At 34.1% G+C, this 19,400-nt stretch overlaps 1 protein-coding gene across 1 annotated transcript in view; it reads left to right on the top strand.

Annotated features, from left to right (window-relative positions):
* The first annotated feature begins 822 nt into the window (after positions 1 to 822).
* ALDH1A1 (aldehyde dehydrogenase 1 family member A1) overlaps positions 823 to 19,400 on the top strand; it is a 43,635-nt gene continuing 25,057 nt past the window's right edge. The window contains exons 1-4 of the mRNA XM_014886288.2: positions 823 to 932; positions 2,909 to 3,023; positions 3,846 to 3,995; positions 13,829 to 13,947. Of these exons, the coding sequence (XP_014741774.1) occupies positions 13,858 to 13,947 (90 nt within the window). The 5' untranslated portion in view covers positions 823 to 932; positions 2,909 to 3,023; positions 3,846 to 3,995; positions 13,829 to 13,857. The remainder of the gene's footprint in view (positions 933 to 2,908; positions 3,024 to 3,845; positions 3,996 to 13,828; positions 13,948 to 19,400) is intronic.

Genomic DNA, 19,400 nt, shown 5'->3' with positions numbered 1-19,400 from the left:
AGATTGTTGTGTGCCTATTTTACACCAAAGATGAAAAATTCTTCTTTTTTCACTCATGGAATTAAAAGAATTTACATTAACACGCCTATTTCAGTATCGGCAATTAAGTTTAATTTATTTAATAAAGTTTAAGTTATACAATCTTTCTCTTTCTATATGTGTTTTAGATTACAATATAAGAATGGCATAAGAAAAAGGTATAAACGTACTTTTAAAAAATTCAAGACTTTAAAACTCTCTACACTGAATGACATTAGTAATTTTATGCACTGATCACTTTTATTAAGTTCTGACATCTGAGACTGTATCACTTTCAGTGCTACATGGAAGTCATAAAACTTGTATGAACTCATATAAATCCATGTATTAGTCAGAAAGAAAAATATTAGGGGGAAGTAGTAAAACCACATTAATCTAAAATCTATCAAAAAGGTGTCCAGAATGTAAAAACTTTTAGAAAGGGAGGAAATAATTTCCCCCTTATCACACATATAATAATCATACTGGTGATTCTTCAAGAGTAGAGATATTTATCCCTTCACATGCTCAGATAAGAACTATGGTTTCTAACATATCCTGTAGCTTTCCTTATGTTATACCAATAGGCCAGCCCCTGAAACTGCTCCATGCACGATTTTCTGAGCAATGCACACAAAACCCCTGTCTTCCATTAACATGTAGACTGGTATGGCAAGAGTAGGAGAAAGATAGTGCTGTGGTGTAAGAAATTTGCATTTTAGTATGTAATAAACCAGGGCAGGCATTTGTCACAAGCTGAGAGGAATGACTAGAAGGTTGTTACGTAACAAAGCAGGATCTACTGTCCTGAGTGTTCTCAGCTCACTGCTATCTCTGCAGTTCAGTTCAGACACACGCAAGCTCAGCTTGAGCCACGCTCAGTATGACACTTTGTGAAAGCTTCAGAATGCAAGGTAAGAGAATAAACAGAACCAAGAGAAAAGTAGCTTCTAAAATGCACAGGTAATGCAAAGGTGTCTGTCTCCTGTAGGTATTAGTGGCACAGCACTTCAAACATGTGGTTGTCTAACCAGAGATATTAAAAAACATAAAGCAAATTGTTTTATAAATTCTCCTTTAAGAGATACTGCTCCTAGTGGATCAACATAGGACCCATTAGGATCCAAAGTTGATACTAAAAACTGCTCCAATTCAGTTTGGCATGATGACAGTTTATCTTGTGCTGCTAATGCTTATGCTTGCATTGCAGTTGATTTACACTTACTCTTGAGACAAAAAGAGGTAGATTCGCAGAGATAAATATACTGGTAGCATGAAACAGTAATACTTTGACACTTGAAATAATGATCTTTTTGGATTTGATACAGTGCTTAAATTCACCTCAGAATTAAAACTCAGACTAAGTATTATTTAAAAATTCATCACTTATATGTTTAGACAAATTGCTAAAAAGTACATTAAAGCAGATATTGCTAGCTAAACAAAAAAATACAGAAAAACAGAAAAGAGGTAATGAAAGAATAGAGGCAACAAAGCTTATAATGTTGAGCTGTAACAATAGAATTTGTGAACTCAAAGAATTTGCTTAAGCTATACAGAAAAATACTAATTATGATCAACCAAAATCATCTTGTGCACAGGCACATACAGAATATTAATTGGATTGCTAATTTCCTAAAAAGCTAGAGGATTGGTGGGAAATTTGGATGATTAATAAGCCTTAATCTGTTAATAAGAATGCTGGAAAAAGATTTAGTGATAGTGAGTACAATTTGCTGTATGCAGAATTTTTTTCTTCTTCATATAGCAGCATAAAAATCTATACAAAAAACTTTTTCATCTTTTATCCAGAGATATTTGAATGCTTTCTATTTCAATCATGGGGATGGATAACTTAAATTGTTATAATAAATTGGGCGTATTCTTACTGTAATGGAGTTAACTACCTAAATATCCTTTCAGTTTCTGAACCCTGACCATCCCTTTTTACAAACCCTTCCTTTTTAAACCACTGCATGGCATTACACAGACTGTAGGCTTCTGCAAATGCCCACCATCAAGCAAAGTATTTTCTATCATTAATATTCATTCTGAATTTTCCATATTGACTGTACAGCTACAGGCACAAATCTATTTGAAAAAATGTCTTTACATAATACTCAGGTTAGTCTCTTTTCTTGGTTGCTAGCATACTTCTTAAGCCTTAATTTGAGTCAATGAATTTAAATGATCTTCTTTTAAACATATATTAGCATTAATATTTATTCCAAAATTGAAAAAAATTTAGTAGTAAATAAAATTTAAAACCCTGAGAAGTAATATCTTTTTAGATCAAAGGAAGCAGCTTTTCTAATTTTGTGGTCAGGTCTGGGGAAAATAAAAGAGAACTCTGAGAACTTTTATTTGGGGGCATTTGTGAAGTTATGACATTTCTGTGTGTTTGAAATTTTAAAACCTTTTCTAAAACAATTTGCCATGACTAAGTTCAAGAAATATTCTTTGTGGTAATTGTATATATTAACAATGAAATGTTGTACAAAAGTACATAGCCTTCAGAATATGTTTTCAGTGTGTATTATTTAACTAGTTCTAAACTCCAGTTCATGATGGAATTAGGGATTATATAGGAAAAAAAGGCGATGGATTTGAAATTACTTTTTGAAACTTTAGCCTTATTCACTCTTACAGTTGTCACAGAGATAGGATGGCAAGATAGCTATTTCTCTACCCTCATAAAAAACAGTTAGTGTATTTGATGTTGCTTTGTTTTTACACTTTTAACTGTAGCTACACTAAAACAAGACTTTATAATCCAACAGAATAAAATATTCATATTATTTTGCTTTACATGTTATCACAAGGAGAAGAAATGGGAAAATAAATCATAAGAAAAATATTGCCAAAGCAACTTTTCCACTTTGTCTTTCAGAATTTCTTAAACTGATCATCCTTCCACCCAAAAACTGCTGCCTATGATTAAATAGTTGTGATTGTATTAAGTGAACTGAAAATGAAATTCCTTGAGAACTGAACATTTCTGAACTGTGAGTACTAAAAGTATTGATAAATTTACTTCCATCCTGTGACAATTAAACAGTATTCGTTGAATTCAGATGAACTTATATGACTTATATAGCTAGATGAACATGTTCTCATTTTAAATTTTTTCTTCCTTTCATTGCAAATTACAGCACTTGAATCTCATTTCTTGTCAGTGAACAGCTACTCTGTAGTGTTTCTCAGAACACTCCTGAGTAGTGTTTTGAGAAAAACTACTGAGTAATTTTCTTCTCCTTTCACAGAGACATGACAGTATTATTTTCTATCATTAGGTGTCCTTGACAATGAAGGACGCTTTGAAAAAGAATGTGTAGGGAAGTTTAAAAGTTTAGAGAGTTTAAAAGAACTTACAATGTTGGAAAATATTAGACAGATATTACACAGGTACTATATAATTGTTGCAAATATATTTTTATTTTTTTTTAAATTTGATTTCTCACAAGAAATCAGCTATGCAGATTTTGCTAATAGAGTTGCTACTGATGAAAGAATAAAAAAGGAAAGTTTATCTTGTGAAAAAAAGACAAGAAAGTGTAAGGATTCATAGACAGTATGCTCCAAACTGATACTGCAGTTTCATCAGTGCAACAGTTACCTGTGAGAGAACAAAATAGAACATGTTCTAGTGTACTGAGTGTGTCGCTGCCAGCCTTAATGCTTACACTTCTAGTGTACTCCAGGGATTTAAAACAAGACACAGGGAAAGATTTATCAAGGAATGATGAATAGAAAAGTGAGAAGTTTCAGAGTTAGAAAAGAGATTGAGTGCCCTTGTATGCCCCTAACTAATGTGATTAACTGACTAGAGTACAGTGGAAGAAAAGTTGCTCTGCCCAGAAAAAAAAACCTGGTTTCTGCCGGAAAAGTGGAACTGCAGTTCAAGCTCCAGCTTCCAGCACTTGACAACTTGGACAATTGCTTTGGGAACATTTCTCTTCAAAAGGCATATCACAGAGGTATGGATGTTTATCGACTGCAAGGAAACATAAACTGTGTGCTTGTGCTCTCATTGAGGTGGCAAAAGGAGGATTTAGCCATTGTTAAGTTAGAATGGGAAAATATTCAGAGTGCACACTATAAAACAAAAGTTTCCTATTGAGATCTTTCCTAAAAAGTTTGCTTGCATTCACTCAGGTTGTTTAAGTAGATTGATATATACAATTCTCTCTCATTCTAATTCATATCTTAGCCCACAGTAGCTAAATCTTCATCTCATCAAAACTGTATTTTGATTAGTGTTCTAATCTTTAGCTTGTATGTAGTTTGGCAGTATCTCTTTCCTCTGATGCTTCTCCCTTCAATCTCTCCATTTTTTACCATCAGTTTAAGTAAAAGTTTTTCTACTTTCCTATGCCAAATTAATAGAAAATTTCAGGGGATGTTGTGAGGAAACACCAGAATTTTACTTAGTTTTGAGATGAAATTTTAAATCTTTCTTGACAATGATAAAAGGAGTAATAAAGGAGTAGTTTTTTTTAAACCTTATCCTGAGCAAAATAAATGTGAACTTATGTTGGTTATGAAAGATTAAATACTGTCTTCCACTACCTGCAAACATTCTGTCAGTGGAGTCTGGCAAGCTAAGCCAAGAAAGACAAGCAATAGTTTAATTTTTCAAGCCAGATTTATAACAGCACACTTGTTTTCATTGAAAATTTGTAAGGAATAAATAGTAACTCTGCTTTTGATCACTGTCTCCTGCCTTTGATTTATTTTTGCCTCTGCTGTCTCCAGCATGATGTGCTGATCATCCAAGTAAATTTCAGTTTACTGCTATCATTATCACCCCAGAATACAAATATCATCCAGGAAATGTACAACTCAAAGAAATTTTTCAGTACTTATTATAACTGCTGTGCATAAAACCTAGCATTCTCACTACCAAAGCAATATCCCAGAGAATATGTATCTGGCAGGCTTCAGTAAGATGTTGAAAAATGCAGTAAAATGTTTTCAACATAATTGTTTATCTCAGGAATAAGAAACCTTGATGTTCTCCGTTCTCATAGTTTTTTTATACAAATTAAAAGAAACAAGGAGGTTTTAAATTATTCTACTACCTTTTAATTTGTACAGTTAAATTAAAATAGATACAATTTTAACTTAATTTTAAATATATATATAAAACTCCTCAGAGATTTGCTTTAAAGGTCTGCAATAGAGTCTTTTCTGGGACACTTTGGCAGATGATGTTACACAAAAATCATATAAAATAAATCTTACTTACATTCTTAATTGTGTAAATTACCAGGGCTGCATCCACAGATGACCAGAGGATTAGCCTAATATTACAAAATATCAAACAGAAAAAGCACTCTGAAACTGTAGGATTTCATGTGTTTATGGAAAGAGAAGCAGAACATATGCCACATTTCTTGGACCAAAAATCCCAACAAATGTTACTCTTGTTTTCTTATAAATTCTGTAACAATCAGAAAATATTTGCAGGCATTTTTTTCCTCAGAATTACAATAAGTTAGTTAAGTGCTGTAACATTTTATTGGACTACAATGTTCCCATTTCAAACATTCTTGCGCCTTTGAGAAACAATTTTCCTTCTTTTTCAAATTTTCTTCTTAGAAGAGAAGTGAAATATATTTATTGAATCAGTCCCAAAAAGTGAATCTTGTTCTATCTATCTGCGATAAAAAATAAAGGCATACACAGGAAGCACATCCACAAAGCATACTTTTAATTTTAGATGAAAAGTGAATAATGTCACACACCACATACTGGGGTATGGTTTCCACTGTAAGCTTGGTTCCTTCCAAGGTTTACTGTTGCTGGGTTTGCATTAGTAATTCTGTTGGCTAGCACATTTCTGTAGCAAAGCTAAAAGATTAGTTCCCAAAGTACATGTTATTAACCTGATTTCCTGTACCACATTGTTATCGTCTATTTTCCATTCTGAAATGCATTCAAGGCATCTTGCAGAAACTACTAATACACTTCAAACTTCTCACAACTCATATAAATAATAAATGCAATTATTTAATTAGATGATTACTAGGACTTAAAACTGCTTCTTCAGAGGATTTGCCAGACAATGGAAAGCTCTTGACAGGATTTAGTGGATGCTGGACTGATCACATCATCTTTTTAAAAATCCTAGTCAACTACTTTAGCTGTTAATTCTCATTCTCAGTGATTGCTAATGAGTAGCACACACAGTAATACAATATTTCTACCAACAGACTTATGGGAATTGGATTAAAACCATTAGGATATTAGGAAGTTCTTCACAGACAAGGCAGTTGGGCATTGGGATGGGCTGCTCAGGGAGGTGCTGGAGTCACCATCCCTGGAGGTGTTTAAGAAAAGCCTGGATGTGGAACTCAGTGCCATGGTCTAGACAACATGGTGTTGGATCACAGGTTGGGCTTGATTACCTCAAAGGTCTTTTCCAAAATAGCTGATTCTGTGATTCTGTAATCATGACAAAATAGAGAAAAATGGGAACAATTAACAAGGTAATGTAGCCGACTCTCTATGTCTAAACTTGAAATTAAGACTTTAGCTACAGAACAGGGGATAATGTAAATCTTACTAATTACCTTAAAAGGAGAGTAGACTCTATCAGCTGGAAAACAGAGACTCTTCTTAATGTACTGCAAAATTTTTATTCTGTATTGGAATTTGAATTCTGAGTCCTAGTCCCCCAGACCAGATATGCACAGACTTACAACCTGGCTAAAGTTCACTTTTCATTAGAAACAACAATCTCTGACAGCATCCACAGAAACCTCCCTGAGATTTGCAAACAAAGGCAGGTCTTGCTTCATACTATTTGTTTGTTTGTTTAAGTTAAACTAAAAAGTTGAGAAACAGAGAAGCTGGAAATCCATCAAAGTCCCCCATTGACAATACAATGCAAGGAAAGTACTTGAGTGTCCCAGTCAATTTGGAAATGCTGTGTGATTAGTCTCTGTGCCAAGTTTTTTATTCCTAATAAGTCAGTTTCCTACTGCAAATATGGCTCTTTCTCAGCAGTTCTTATTACATTTCAAGTGCTATAAAGAGCAATTTTGACCTCAAGATTATTTATCTGATGCATGGTTTCTAGCCAGTTCTATAGGAACTTCCTGGAAATAATAGTATAAATAATAAATAGCAAGTTAGAGTGGGAAATGGAGGGGACAGGATGACAAAAATGAATAATCATGGACTTTGTATTAGTTTTACATCAGTTCAGTTGCAACTTAAGTAGACATTCTATTAATTGCATGTTCCAGATTCTGTTCTAGCATTTAACTACCATGATGTATGGAAAAGGTACTCATCTTGAGTAAAAGGATTTGGATTTTTGTTCTGCAGGGAACTCAGGACCTTGTACATTCTATCTCAAAACACACAAAAATAAGCTTTTCAAAACTACTGTTTTGATTATGTTGATAATTAATATAAGATAGTAACATGAATGTAATAAAAACTGATGTAAAGAAATTAAGGAATATTAATTCAGAGAATTGTTTCTAAATATTGAAGAAAGATAGGTGTTAAATATACCTCTGCCTATTTTTAATTTTAGCTGTACAGAGACTTCTTTTAGACCCTCTTTAAAACTAAAATTAGGAAGAAAGAAGGTTTTTTTCACTTGTGAGTCTTTCATAGCTGAAGAACACAATTACTACACAGAGGCTTAAAAAGCACACATAGCAATTATGTAAAATCAGTTGAGGCTGTCTAAAACTTGGCTTTGAAACAAAGGTTTATGGAGGAAATGCTGAAAATTACTTGGCAGTAATTGTTGCTAATGTAGGTTAATAACTAGTGTTGGGTCTGATTCTGATCAAACCCTGACAAGTTTTTTCGATTGATTTGCATCAAATTATTCATGAAGTTCACTGATAAGAGTTTTTATTGTGACCTGTGTCATAAAATCTTTCTCTTTATTTGTAATCAATTATTTGAGAAATCTTCAAACTATTGCATTACTTGTTACTTGCCCCCTCATTTGAACTATGTACCAAAATTTTTTTTAATGGTTTAATTTTTAACAGAAAATGCAGGAATAAATTTGTTCTGATTCACAAAAAGATACTCTAAATAGAATTCATTTTATGCTGCCAAGACTGGATTTATAATAAAACTGTACTCATTTATTAACTAATGCATTGTTCTGGTAATATTATACTATTAATAGTTCTCATTTTCTTAGACCAGATATTCTGTCCAGTTTTGCAAAAAAGATATAAATGTCGACTTCTGTCATAAAGTTAGAAAAGCAATTGACATTTGTTAATTAAAATTGCCCCATTGACATGAAAACTAATTTATCGTAATTGAATAACCCATTTTTTTGTCATATGATAACTTATTGACTCTTTCTATAACCTTAACAGCAAATATTTTATGTCAGAATTGAATAATAAGTAGGAATTAGGAGAGTATGGAAAATTCTATTGATATGAGTAAAATAGAGGAGCTTATACTCCATATTTAGGTCAAATGCAGAGACAGATCTTTACAAGCCAGTTATGTTTTTTTACAGATCTTATCCCAGTTTTGTGGGAATTTTCTTATTTCTCTGGAAATAGATACACTTTTGTTGCATCAGATTATACTGAATTCTTTTTGTTTCTTCTTGATTGCCTTCTGCACAGAAACTCTTGCATGTTTTATTTGTATGATTATTTAATGATAAAATGAAAAAAGGGAAAAAAATTTAAATCGCTTCAATTTAAGGATGCAAAATGTACTACATACTACCAAATATTCCTGCAACTTTTAAGAAATACTGTAATGATGAAATAGATAGTCTTCTAATTTATATTATGAAAAATATTACTTCCTGTAACAGAATGAGCTCCCTAGATAAATGTTTTATAAAATGGTGTAATAATTCCTGCACCACTACTCAGTCTCTCATTGACCCATAATATATCCAACTCCTTTTATTTTAGTTTGATGGTTTTATGATCACATTTTAGTCATTATTTTATGTGCAAATTGTCCTGTATACAAAAATAAAACATCTGTTTCCAAAAATCAATATACATTATGATTCATGCTACAAAAAAAGAATAGGCTACAATGAGCAGATGTCCAAGTAACAGAAAGATAAATAAATAATTCTAAAAATGTATTTTGCATCATAGAATGATAGACTGATTTGTATTGGAAGGGACCTTAAGTATTATTTATTTCCAATCCCCCTGCCATGGGCAGGGACACTTTCCACTAGATCAGATTTCTCAGACTCTCATCCAGCCTGGCCTTGGACTCTTCCAGGGGCATCCACAACTTCTCTGAGCAACCTGTGCCAGGGCATCACCATCCTCACAGTAAAGAATTTCTTCCTGATACCTAATCTAAACCTGCCCTTTTTGAGTGAAACCTATTACCGCTTGTCACTACATGTCTACAGGAAACTTCACTTTTCCAACTTTCTTGTGACAGGCCCCCTTTAATGATGGCTGCCATGAGATGTCCCCAGACCCTTATTTTCTCCAAGGTGAACAGCTCCAACTCTCCGTGTGTTTCCCTGCAGGAGGTGCTCCATTATTCTGAGCATCTCCATGGATTTATTCCAACAGGTCCACTTCATTCTTAAGCTGAGAACACCAGAGCTGGATGCAGCACTGCAAGTGAGGTGTCATTAGTGCAGAGTAGAGGGGAGAAATGTCTCCCTCGACCTGATGGCCTCATTTCTATTTGTGGAGCCCAGGATGCAGTTAACCTTCTGGGATGCCAGTACAAATTGCCAAAACTGTTGATATTCTCACCCACTAAAACCCCCGAGTTCTCCTTAGGGTTGCTCTCAGTCTATTTTTTGCCAGCACAGTTTTTGTGCTTTGGATTGCCCCAACCCAGATGCAAGACTGTTGGACCTTTTTAGGCTCTCACAGGACCACCTCTCAAGCCTCTTCAAGTCCCTCTGGACAGCATCCCTTTCCTCCAACTTGTATGATGAAATGCAGCAGCCTAAACATATCCACTGTCACAATTTATTCCTATACTTTTGAAATGTCAATAAAGTCCTTGCACTCTAATGTCCTCTGACTTTGGAGGTGGTTAAAGCTAAATATATGCAATCTTATGTGATCTATGCGCCTTCGAGCATGTCTAGAACAAGATAAGAATTAGATTTCTTTAATGATCAAATATATGAAGGTTTGTTTTCTGCAGAAACATATGGACCAGATTTTCTTACTGCTATGATTACAATTTCAGCTTTACACAAAGATTAAGTCAGTTGTCCCTTATTGCTGGAGAGTGAAGGCACCTGGACCGTGGCAACTTGAAAGACAATATGGCAGCCATTAAAAAAAACAGAAAACAAAAGAGAGAAAAAAAGACTGTTTAGAAAAAATACAAGCTTGTGTCTACTTATGGGTGTAACATACCAAGAGTTTATGACCTTTAGAGAAATCAAAATAATTTCTGGACAAACAAAATTCCCAGAATAATCTTCTTTTACAGTATAAAGTAAATATTTCTCGATGAAATGCTAGAAAGCATAGAACAAAATCATAGTTTTCAGACACTATTAGTTCAGCATACACTGACATAAGAATGCCAAATAAAATAAAAAATGGCTCCTGGACTTATATCTCAGGGCAGCTAGGAAAGGCCAGGGCATTACAGATGGAACTAGCACTGTGTTTAGAGACAAGAACCAAGTCACAGGTCACATCTGGCTTGTTCTTGTGGCACACAGGTTTCATTAGTTGGATTTACAGTTAGCCCAACTAGAAGCTCTACCTTCATCTGTGCACTTCTGGTTATTAAATTAAATCTTATATAATGAATATGAGGCTGCAGTGAATCTCAGTAGAGGCCCAATAGTTTGCCCACTTAGAGTACAATGAATTTAGTGAGAATGTTACGGCATTGTTGATGTCCCACTCTATGGTAATGTATGAGGGGAACTTGTAATTTAGTATGCTGTGTTTGGTTATTAATTCTTTTTTTCAATCTTTGAGAAGAGACACATAGAAAAACCATTTAGAACTTTTTTCTAGCATGAAACTTTTACTTAACTTCCTGACACAAAGTGACATAAGTCAGACCTATAGCTATAATTCAGCTATTGGTCTCGTATTTTAACACAGCCAATGTAGTTCAGCAAGGCATAGCACAGCTTAATCACAATTTGCACAGTGAACCTCTACTCTTGTTCCACTCTGAACTTGTATTAAGCAAGGGAACTTGGTAGTTTTGAACTGGAATAAATGTTATGCTGTGGAATATAGAAAGCACTACCACAGAGTCAGAAAATGCATTGCATGCTTCTCTAGGGTGTGGAGGCTCTATGGTTCCTACCTTTGGCAGTGAAAAGGTAACAAATAGCAATCAAATTATTGACCAAAAGAAATGAAAGAATTAGATAGAATATGTTTCCAAGAAAACATTAACAAAACTATGTAAGCTTCAACTATGTAAGCTTTAATAACTGTAATATCTGATTGTTGTATAATCCACTACTTGAAATAATAGTACAGTCCTATAAATAGTTATAGGTCTTGAATTGCATATCATTATTTAGGTGAAATGTGAAAGAATTGTGACTCAGGATGGAGAAAAAGTCCTAGAATGAAAATAATAGAAAGCTACAATAAACAGGAAGATGGTATATGAGGAAAATAAAATACTTCCCGCACTAGGCTAAAAGCATTCCTACTCTGAAAATAAATAAGAAAGTGAAGGTGATTCATGAAATCCAAGGGTGAAAGAGGGAAACAGAAAGAGAAAAATATGTCTCAAATGAATAAATGGTGTGGAAAACAAAGCAGTGATTACCAGCATGTATGGAAAAGTTGAAACTTTTCATCCAGCGTCTTTAAAGTCTGCCTACAGAGATTTCAGGCTGTCCTTTATAGATAAGGAAAGAAGATACATGTTATCATTTTCATAAGAAGCTATAATAATTAACTTCTAGAGAAAATGTGCTGTTTTCTTTTTTTAATTAGGAATACAATGGTACCGAAATGAGAATGCAATTAAAACACATTCATCTGTGAGAAAGACCTTTGCTTTACCTGAAACCAGAGAAATCCAGTGATCTCTGTTTTGCATCTCTTGTTAGGCAAATCTGAGCAATTTTTCGCGAAATTAACTAGAAACAAACTGTGGTTAATATGGAAAGATTGGTAGAAAGTGGCAGGAAGATTGCTAGAGAAGACTTTAGTATCTAAATCTGGAAAAAAGAATTCTACACAGGAAAAGTCATATTCTAGATAAAAATGAACAAGGCTTATTTAGACATTCTGTTTTCTGCATAAGACATGAGACTCAAAGACAGTCTCTAAGGCAGGCAAATACTGTAGCCCAATATGTTAAACTGATAATGGGGCCCAAAAAACTTTCAAATGTACTGTTCCATGTTCAGATGTCTTCAGCCAGATAACTAAGGCAGAAAAGCTGATGGATGCATCCAAAACTACATAAGTGAGCAGGTAACCTTCAATACCACAGTGCTTTTAGCAGTGGGAATGGGTGCCCTTCATCCACAGGACAAGGTGAATGACTGAAACTTGTTTCAGTCCACACTGCTCTTTACATCTCACTGAAAGACATTTACTGTGACAGTAGAATTCTCTGTTTACCAGAAATAACTTGAACCTATCTAAATTTCAGAACTCATGCTCAAACTATATGTCCAGATACAAAAATCATCTATAATAATGATGGCATGCACTTTAATTGAGAAAGCACATGAAATATAATGAAAGCATGGTAAAATTAAGCTCATGATATCCTGTCTCATCTGTCAATTACAGGTCCTCCATTGATAGATGGTTTAGATGATGCCTGATACCTGAAATAACTGTGAGCAGTGAATTCTCCAAGTATTTATGTAGTCTCAATGATAGCAATAAGATAATTTCATTCTATTTCTATGGTTTGATCCACTGTGCATAAATCTGAAGCCTAGCATATAAAAACAAGTTGAGATCACTAATCAGAGGACTAGATGAAAAAAAGGAGTTTCTTGTGTCTCATAAAATTATTTGCCTACGCAAGATATGTGTTTTTCTTTGAATAAGAAAAGAACAGAAAACTGGGTTCCATCCAGAAAAGTCTAGTCTATTGAACAATTTGTTTTGGACTTAGATATTCCAAAGGGCACTGTGTTAAAAACTTTGTCCTTAAATTTGTGGTGCTGTCTCAAAGAAAAAAACAACAAGTTTTTGCTTAGTTCTACCCAGAGAGAAGTTTTCTGGATTGATCTACCTTCACATTTCTCTAAAAACACATAAAAGATTTTTTATCACCACAGTCTTCCCTTATTTCTGTGATCTACAAAACAAACATTAATTACAGTACTTCTAATATACTCTGAACATATTAAAATGTAACCCAAGGTGGCTTTTTTTTTAAATGAATGATCTCTAGCTCTGGTAATTATTCTCATTACCTTTCTAGTGACAAGGGCTTAGTTCTTTTTCAGAGCTAACAAGTCTATCTTTACCTTCAGACCTGCCTTCAAATATGTGAAGAAGTTCCCTTAGAATCTGGGTACCTGCCTGCTGAGAGAAAGTAATTTTACAGATGAGGAGGCCTTAAACTCTGTTCTTCAGTAAGGAATTCATAGTGTCTGCACAGGCAGATTGTTTCAGCAGCATGTGCTTCATCGAGGTCTCAGCTCACTGAATATGCTGTAGCTTTTGGTCATAAAAATAAGTAGTGTCATTTTCTCTTTGCGATGAATTCTTTCATCCAATCATATTCCTGTATGCAAATATACCATGGCTGGTTCAGATAAAAAAGCACAAATAACGCCAAGAGCTCAGTCAGGGCAAAAATCACTGTATTCCCTTCATACCTTATTTCACCTGTGTTTCAGGAACATCTTCAAACTTCTCAACTGAAAACATGAAGAAGCAAGGCTCAGATGGCAATCCTGCTCCAACTATGCCAGCGCTGCCAGAACCATTAAAAGATCTGAAAATTAAGTACACCAAGGTTAGTAGCATTTGCTTTTCCTAATCTTTCTTATACATGCACTTCAGACAGTAGGATGTGCTCATTTTAACCTTATATGAACTATGGAAGCCACAATAAATCAATGCTTAAAATGCTTATTCTGACTGAATTTTGATTTTACACATATTAGCAAGTGATGTTCCGTGATCCTTTTAACCTAATTTAAAGCACCTATATGTGCATGCATAATAGAATAATTCCATATTTCGCTTGGTGTGGGTGTTGGTTTTCTCCTGAAACAAATTTTCATCAGTGATAAGTTTACCAAAAAGTATAAATGGAGCAAAGAAGGAAATGTTTCTACTATATTATTTTTCAGAACAGTGAATTAAAGCAGCAAATTAAAATGTTAGGATATTGCATTGTGTTATAATCAGATTCAAATAATTAAGCTTACACAGAAATAAATAAGTTTACACAGAAAGGGATGCATGAAAATGAAACTAAAATAAAATTAATACTGGTCACATATTTACATTAGAGAAAATGAATCTGGTTTTGAATTTGTTTTTCAGGTAAGTAGCTAATAAACTAGATATAGTCTACCAATCTAACTATGCAATAGTACCATAAACTTCTTGAAATAGAAAATTCTTTCCATATAGAGTTAGAAATATACAGGTAAAGAAGGTCTGAATCCAGACTTGTGTTCAGGCTTAAAGACTCTTTCCTCATTTTATATCATAATATTATATCATAATACACGGATATCTGCCAGAATTTTGGAAAAAAGTGTTGCCAGGAACTTTTCCCTCTGAAACACTCAGTTTTGAATTGCTTAGAAAAGACCTCTTAGCTCTAGAGATTCTTGCTTACTGTTCTTTTATTTTTCTTAGTATCATTGTAAGGGAAATAATTTTATTTTCTATAACCACTGTTTAGTTTCTTTTCCTAAAGCAGGTATTCATCTAAATTACCTATTTTAAATTCCGTGCTATCCTTTCTATCTAATGGAAAAAACTTAACCATGTTCCACTACATGTCTTTCTTGAATAAATCATGCAGGATCTTACTTTGTAAATATTTAACAGGAAAGATATGTAGTTCTGCCATGTGATAGCCTGCTACTGCTCTTCCTGTCTCAAAAAAAAATCATTTTACTCTTTGATTTTTTTAGTTTTCCAAGGGATAAAAACTAATATGAGAAAAACACCAACTGATGTACGAATATGCAAGACACAAATTCCTGTAAATATTTCCATCCTTCTAAAATATTTCATTATTAAAAATCTATTCTGTTAATACAAAAAAGCAACCACAAGACAGCCAGCACTGCTGAAAAGTCTGGTTTGTAGTGTGTATTCAGGAACTGTATCACATAATAAATGTTTCTTTTGCCTTGGCAAAAGGTACCATTTCCTTAAAAGCTGCATATAAATTCTAACTGTAGAAATGCAATGCACTTGTTTATAAAATCTAGCACATGTCTGTGGAGGCTTGATTTTGTGCCATTCTGTCCTTCTCTCTTCAAGTTGCACACAGGATTGTCTGAAAGCCTCGGCAGCATACTGAGGGATAGGGACTTGGGAAAATAGAAATGTCACTCCATATGCAACACTCATCCCACAATTTAATAAGGCCTTTGCACTCTTTTGTTCTTACCCATCCCATTCCTCTCCTGTCCCATTCAAGTTAGAACGTGGGATGTGGGTGACTAGTAACACTGGAAGGATCAAGATGAGGGAAGCACTAATTACTGCTCATGTATTAATCTTTCTGTCTAAATCACCTAGAACCAGGTCCTTCATCTATTAACCTCCAATTTCTCTTTTTCTGCCATTGCATAATGCCAACAGTCATCACAAAATGATTTGAAGAGAAATCTACGGGAGATGTTCCAAGTACTCTCTTTACTTAAGTCTCTCTATTTTATTTTCTATGATTTGGATCATTTGTGGCTTTTCACAGGGTCCACTTAACTAAATGATCTATATATTGGTATAGCTCTATTTCAGAGTAAGCTTTTTACATATATTATAGTACTTAACCCTCTTCATGAAATTTGACTTTCAGACATCAAATAAAATTTATTTTATGCAGTGAAATTGGCTTGGATTTTGAACCAGAAAGTAATCTTGAATTGGTTTTATATATGAGCTTCCTTTAAAGATGAACCAAATGAGTTTTGGTAGCTAGCTAAAAATGTGTTAGTAAATATTTTACTTAGTCAACACTAAGGAATTAGACAATGATTGCTTGACAAATGCTTTCTGTCATGATGCTTTCACATACACTAAACCCTGTACTACTACTTTAATCAGAGAAACTCAGATTAGTTAATTATTAGTGTCAAGTTACACAAAGGGGAGAAAAGAGCTGAACATTCTCTTGCTAAGCTACATGTGGAATATCAGGAAGTGGGGAAGGGTAAAGTACTATGAGTAAAGCAAAATTATAGCTGAACATTAATATGCTGCAGCCAGTGGCTTCAAAAACAAAGGTGTGACATAAAAGCTCAAAAATGTGATTGGAATATCTGGGGAAAGGCAATGAGCTAGAAAGGTACTATAGAAACTTACTCTTTCTAAGACCAGCTCACTTTGTGGACACAGATCCACTAAGTGGAAAATTTAAAAAAATTACATAGTATTTAATAGAAAGAGTATGTTCTTTGATTGTTAGTCCATTGCAGCAGTAAAATGTTCCTGCATCAATGATAGCACATTACAAGGGAGGGAAAAAAATGTTTCATTAAATATTAGCCAAATATAAACTTCTTGTAAGGAAAAACCTGAGGGAGAGAAAAGAAGGAGATTTCACAGCAATATCTATATTGACATATTTGTTTAAAGCTTAAATTTTCATTCTTTGGTAGTACCTTAAGAAATAACTCATATTTTAATTTTATTGCTCCAAGAATACAGTGAGATTCCATGCCATATTATGAGACTAGTAAATTAGAATTTATAGCACTTGAAATGAGCCTCCTCTTGGGCCACAAAACTTTAGGGTTTAGATGTATCTGTAAAATTTACTGCCAAGTAAATTTTTAATGAGTTATTGTACTTGGGAGTACCTGAATGGCTGTCACAATCTATATAAGCAGGAGTGAACAGGTACAACATTTTTTCAGCCCTATGCACCACCTCACACAAGTGATGCTAAATTGCCTCCAGCACATGTCCAGCTTCGGCCCTGGTGTCTCCTCATTGTTCGTGCACTGTAAAAAAAAGCTGCTTGTGTAATTCCCTGCTTCACAGTCCACACGAGAAAGCTTTAGAGCAGTCAGATGAGCAAAGGTTCAAATCTGATGTTCACTTTCAGCTCTGTAAAACAGGAAACTGGGCTCATTAGAAGAGTATTGTCAAGGAAAATTTTGCTATAGCCAGGGGCAGACTTAAGGTGGGAAGAGGCTTTGCTTTTTCTTATACTGTAAGTTTGTAAGAGTTTCTGATATCTAAACAGAAGATAATTTAGACCTTTATTTCCATATTTCAAAACCTGTCCTTTTCAGCTAAGTTAGGGAAGGTCCGCATTTTAATTAGTTCCATTACTTTTCTTGACTACATCTCTGTATAAATTAGAATGTAAATCAATACTAGAGAATTATATAAAAATTCCTCCCTAATAAACAGTGTGTTTATAGAAAGATGCTGAATATGGGATCAATGCAATAGCAGAAATTTTCTTTTTAAGCTGTACTTTTAAGTTATTTTGCAGAGGCATTGAAGCCTGAAACCCTGTACAGACTGCACAATATTGAACTCACGAAAAAGACAACCCTTATTCTAAGGAAGATTAAGCAAAAATTTATGTTTCATAAGATGATGACACTTAATGTAAAGACCCTAAATTTTTTTTCAGCATAGATATAGTGTTCTTCCCTCATGGAGCACAGACACAAATATGGTACTTCCTGTCTAGCAATACTTCAAAATGAATTCACAATTCTTTCAAAATACTCCAGAAGTGAAGGAAAAGAAACCACCCTGTTGGCAGAGGCAAAGTTCATGTCTTGTGTCTCAATTCTCTGCTCAGATCGTCCGAGTGACAAAATCAACTATATAAACAAGGACAGAAATACTGTAGTCTTACAGGTAACTTCAACACCAAGTGGATGGTATTAGGTCATTTCAACTGAAATCAATCATGTCAGAAATGCAAGATTTTATTTCTGTATGACACTGAAGAATAAAAGGCACTAGAAGCTTTTTGACTGATGTCACCTCTGTGTTATTTAAAATACTAAGATCTTACAGTGTATAGTCTCATCTACTGGAAAACTGTATTTCCAGCTCTACTGCAAAGAAATCTGAACAGTCGTTATCTCTTCGGGTTGTTGAAATTAAAAAAACAAAAACAAAAAACTTCTCTCCTGAAATTCCAGTGAAATAACAGTTACAAAACATCTGTAACAATATTTCTAAATCTTTTTAAACTAAATCTGTAGCCCTAAACTTCGTGGGCAGTAGTCAGTCACCACAGACAGCACATAGCACTTGCCACGGAGGCGTAGGTCCTTTGCATTTGTGTCTGAAGAGCTGTCAGTGGAGTTCTGACTCACTGAAAAAACACAAAAAAAATCTCACTGAAAATCAGGATCATCCCAGACACTGTTTTCTTCAGCAGGTCAAGGTTGTTGCTAGAGGCTGCTGTTAGCTGATACTTCAGTGTTGCCTGGATTTAGAGATCCACATCCTGTTTGTAGCAAATACTCCACAGCATTTTATGAGTATGGCTGCATGCACATTAATGAATACAGCTGCCTGAAATGTGTTAATACAGGTTACTTGAGAGTTTTGACTTTTTTCTTTCCCATCTTTCTTGCCCCCATTTTGCAAGGCTGCTATCTAGCTTATGAAAGACATCTGGGTAGCTTGATTTATACAACTCTGATACAATATTGTATATATATTTAATAGAATGAAGTTATGTTTTAAATAGGAATGGTATTAGAAACATTAATAAGAAATATATTCCAAACTAATATAATGGGTGATATTGATTGGTGCAATAAATGTAGTATTTAAACAAGCACTTTAAATATTTCCAAAAATGGTATGTTTTTCTATTATTCCTTTCACAGGCAGATATGAATTTGGCATACTGTAACATCATAGCAGTGTTATATTAATATTTACCTTTTACTTTGTCTCTTTTCTTGGCAATGGCTTTTTTCATGTTAACCCTTTAACGGCTGTCTTTGTCCTTTCACCACAATTGGAATTTTGTGTGGATATTCTTACAACTTACTTCATCACCTATCAGAAATTTCCATGGACTTAGATATTTATTTCACAGACAGCTTTTGTTAAATCAGAAGTTTGCTGGTCAGTCCTGATGGTCAGAGGTGACAATGACACTGTATAAGTTGCCCATATAAAGACAAGAAGAAACATACAGAACTGTATTAGCATAATACAGGAATATATTCATATGTTAGCAGATTGTTGCCATATACATTTAGAGATATTAATTTTATCAATCTTGAT

The sequence above is a fragment of the Sturnus vulgaris genome, chromosome Z (genome assembly GCF_052056855.1).
Source record: "Sturnus vulgaris isolate bStuVul1 chromosome Z, bStuVul1.hap1, whole genome shotgun sequence".
Classification (NCBI taxonomy): Eukaryota; Metazoa; Chordata; class Aves; order Passeriformes; family Sturnidae; genus Sturnus; species Sturnus vulgaris.
Note: the sequence above shows the minus strand (reverse complement) of the source record. Positions and strands in the feature narration are given on the sequence as shown.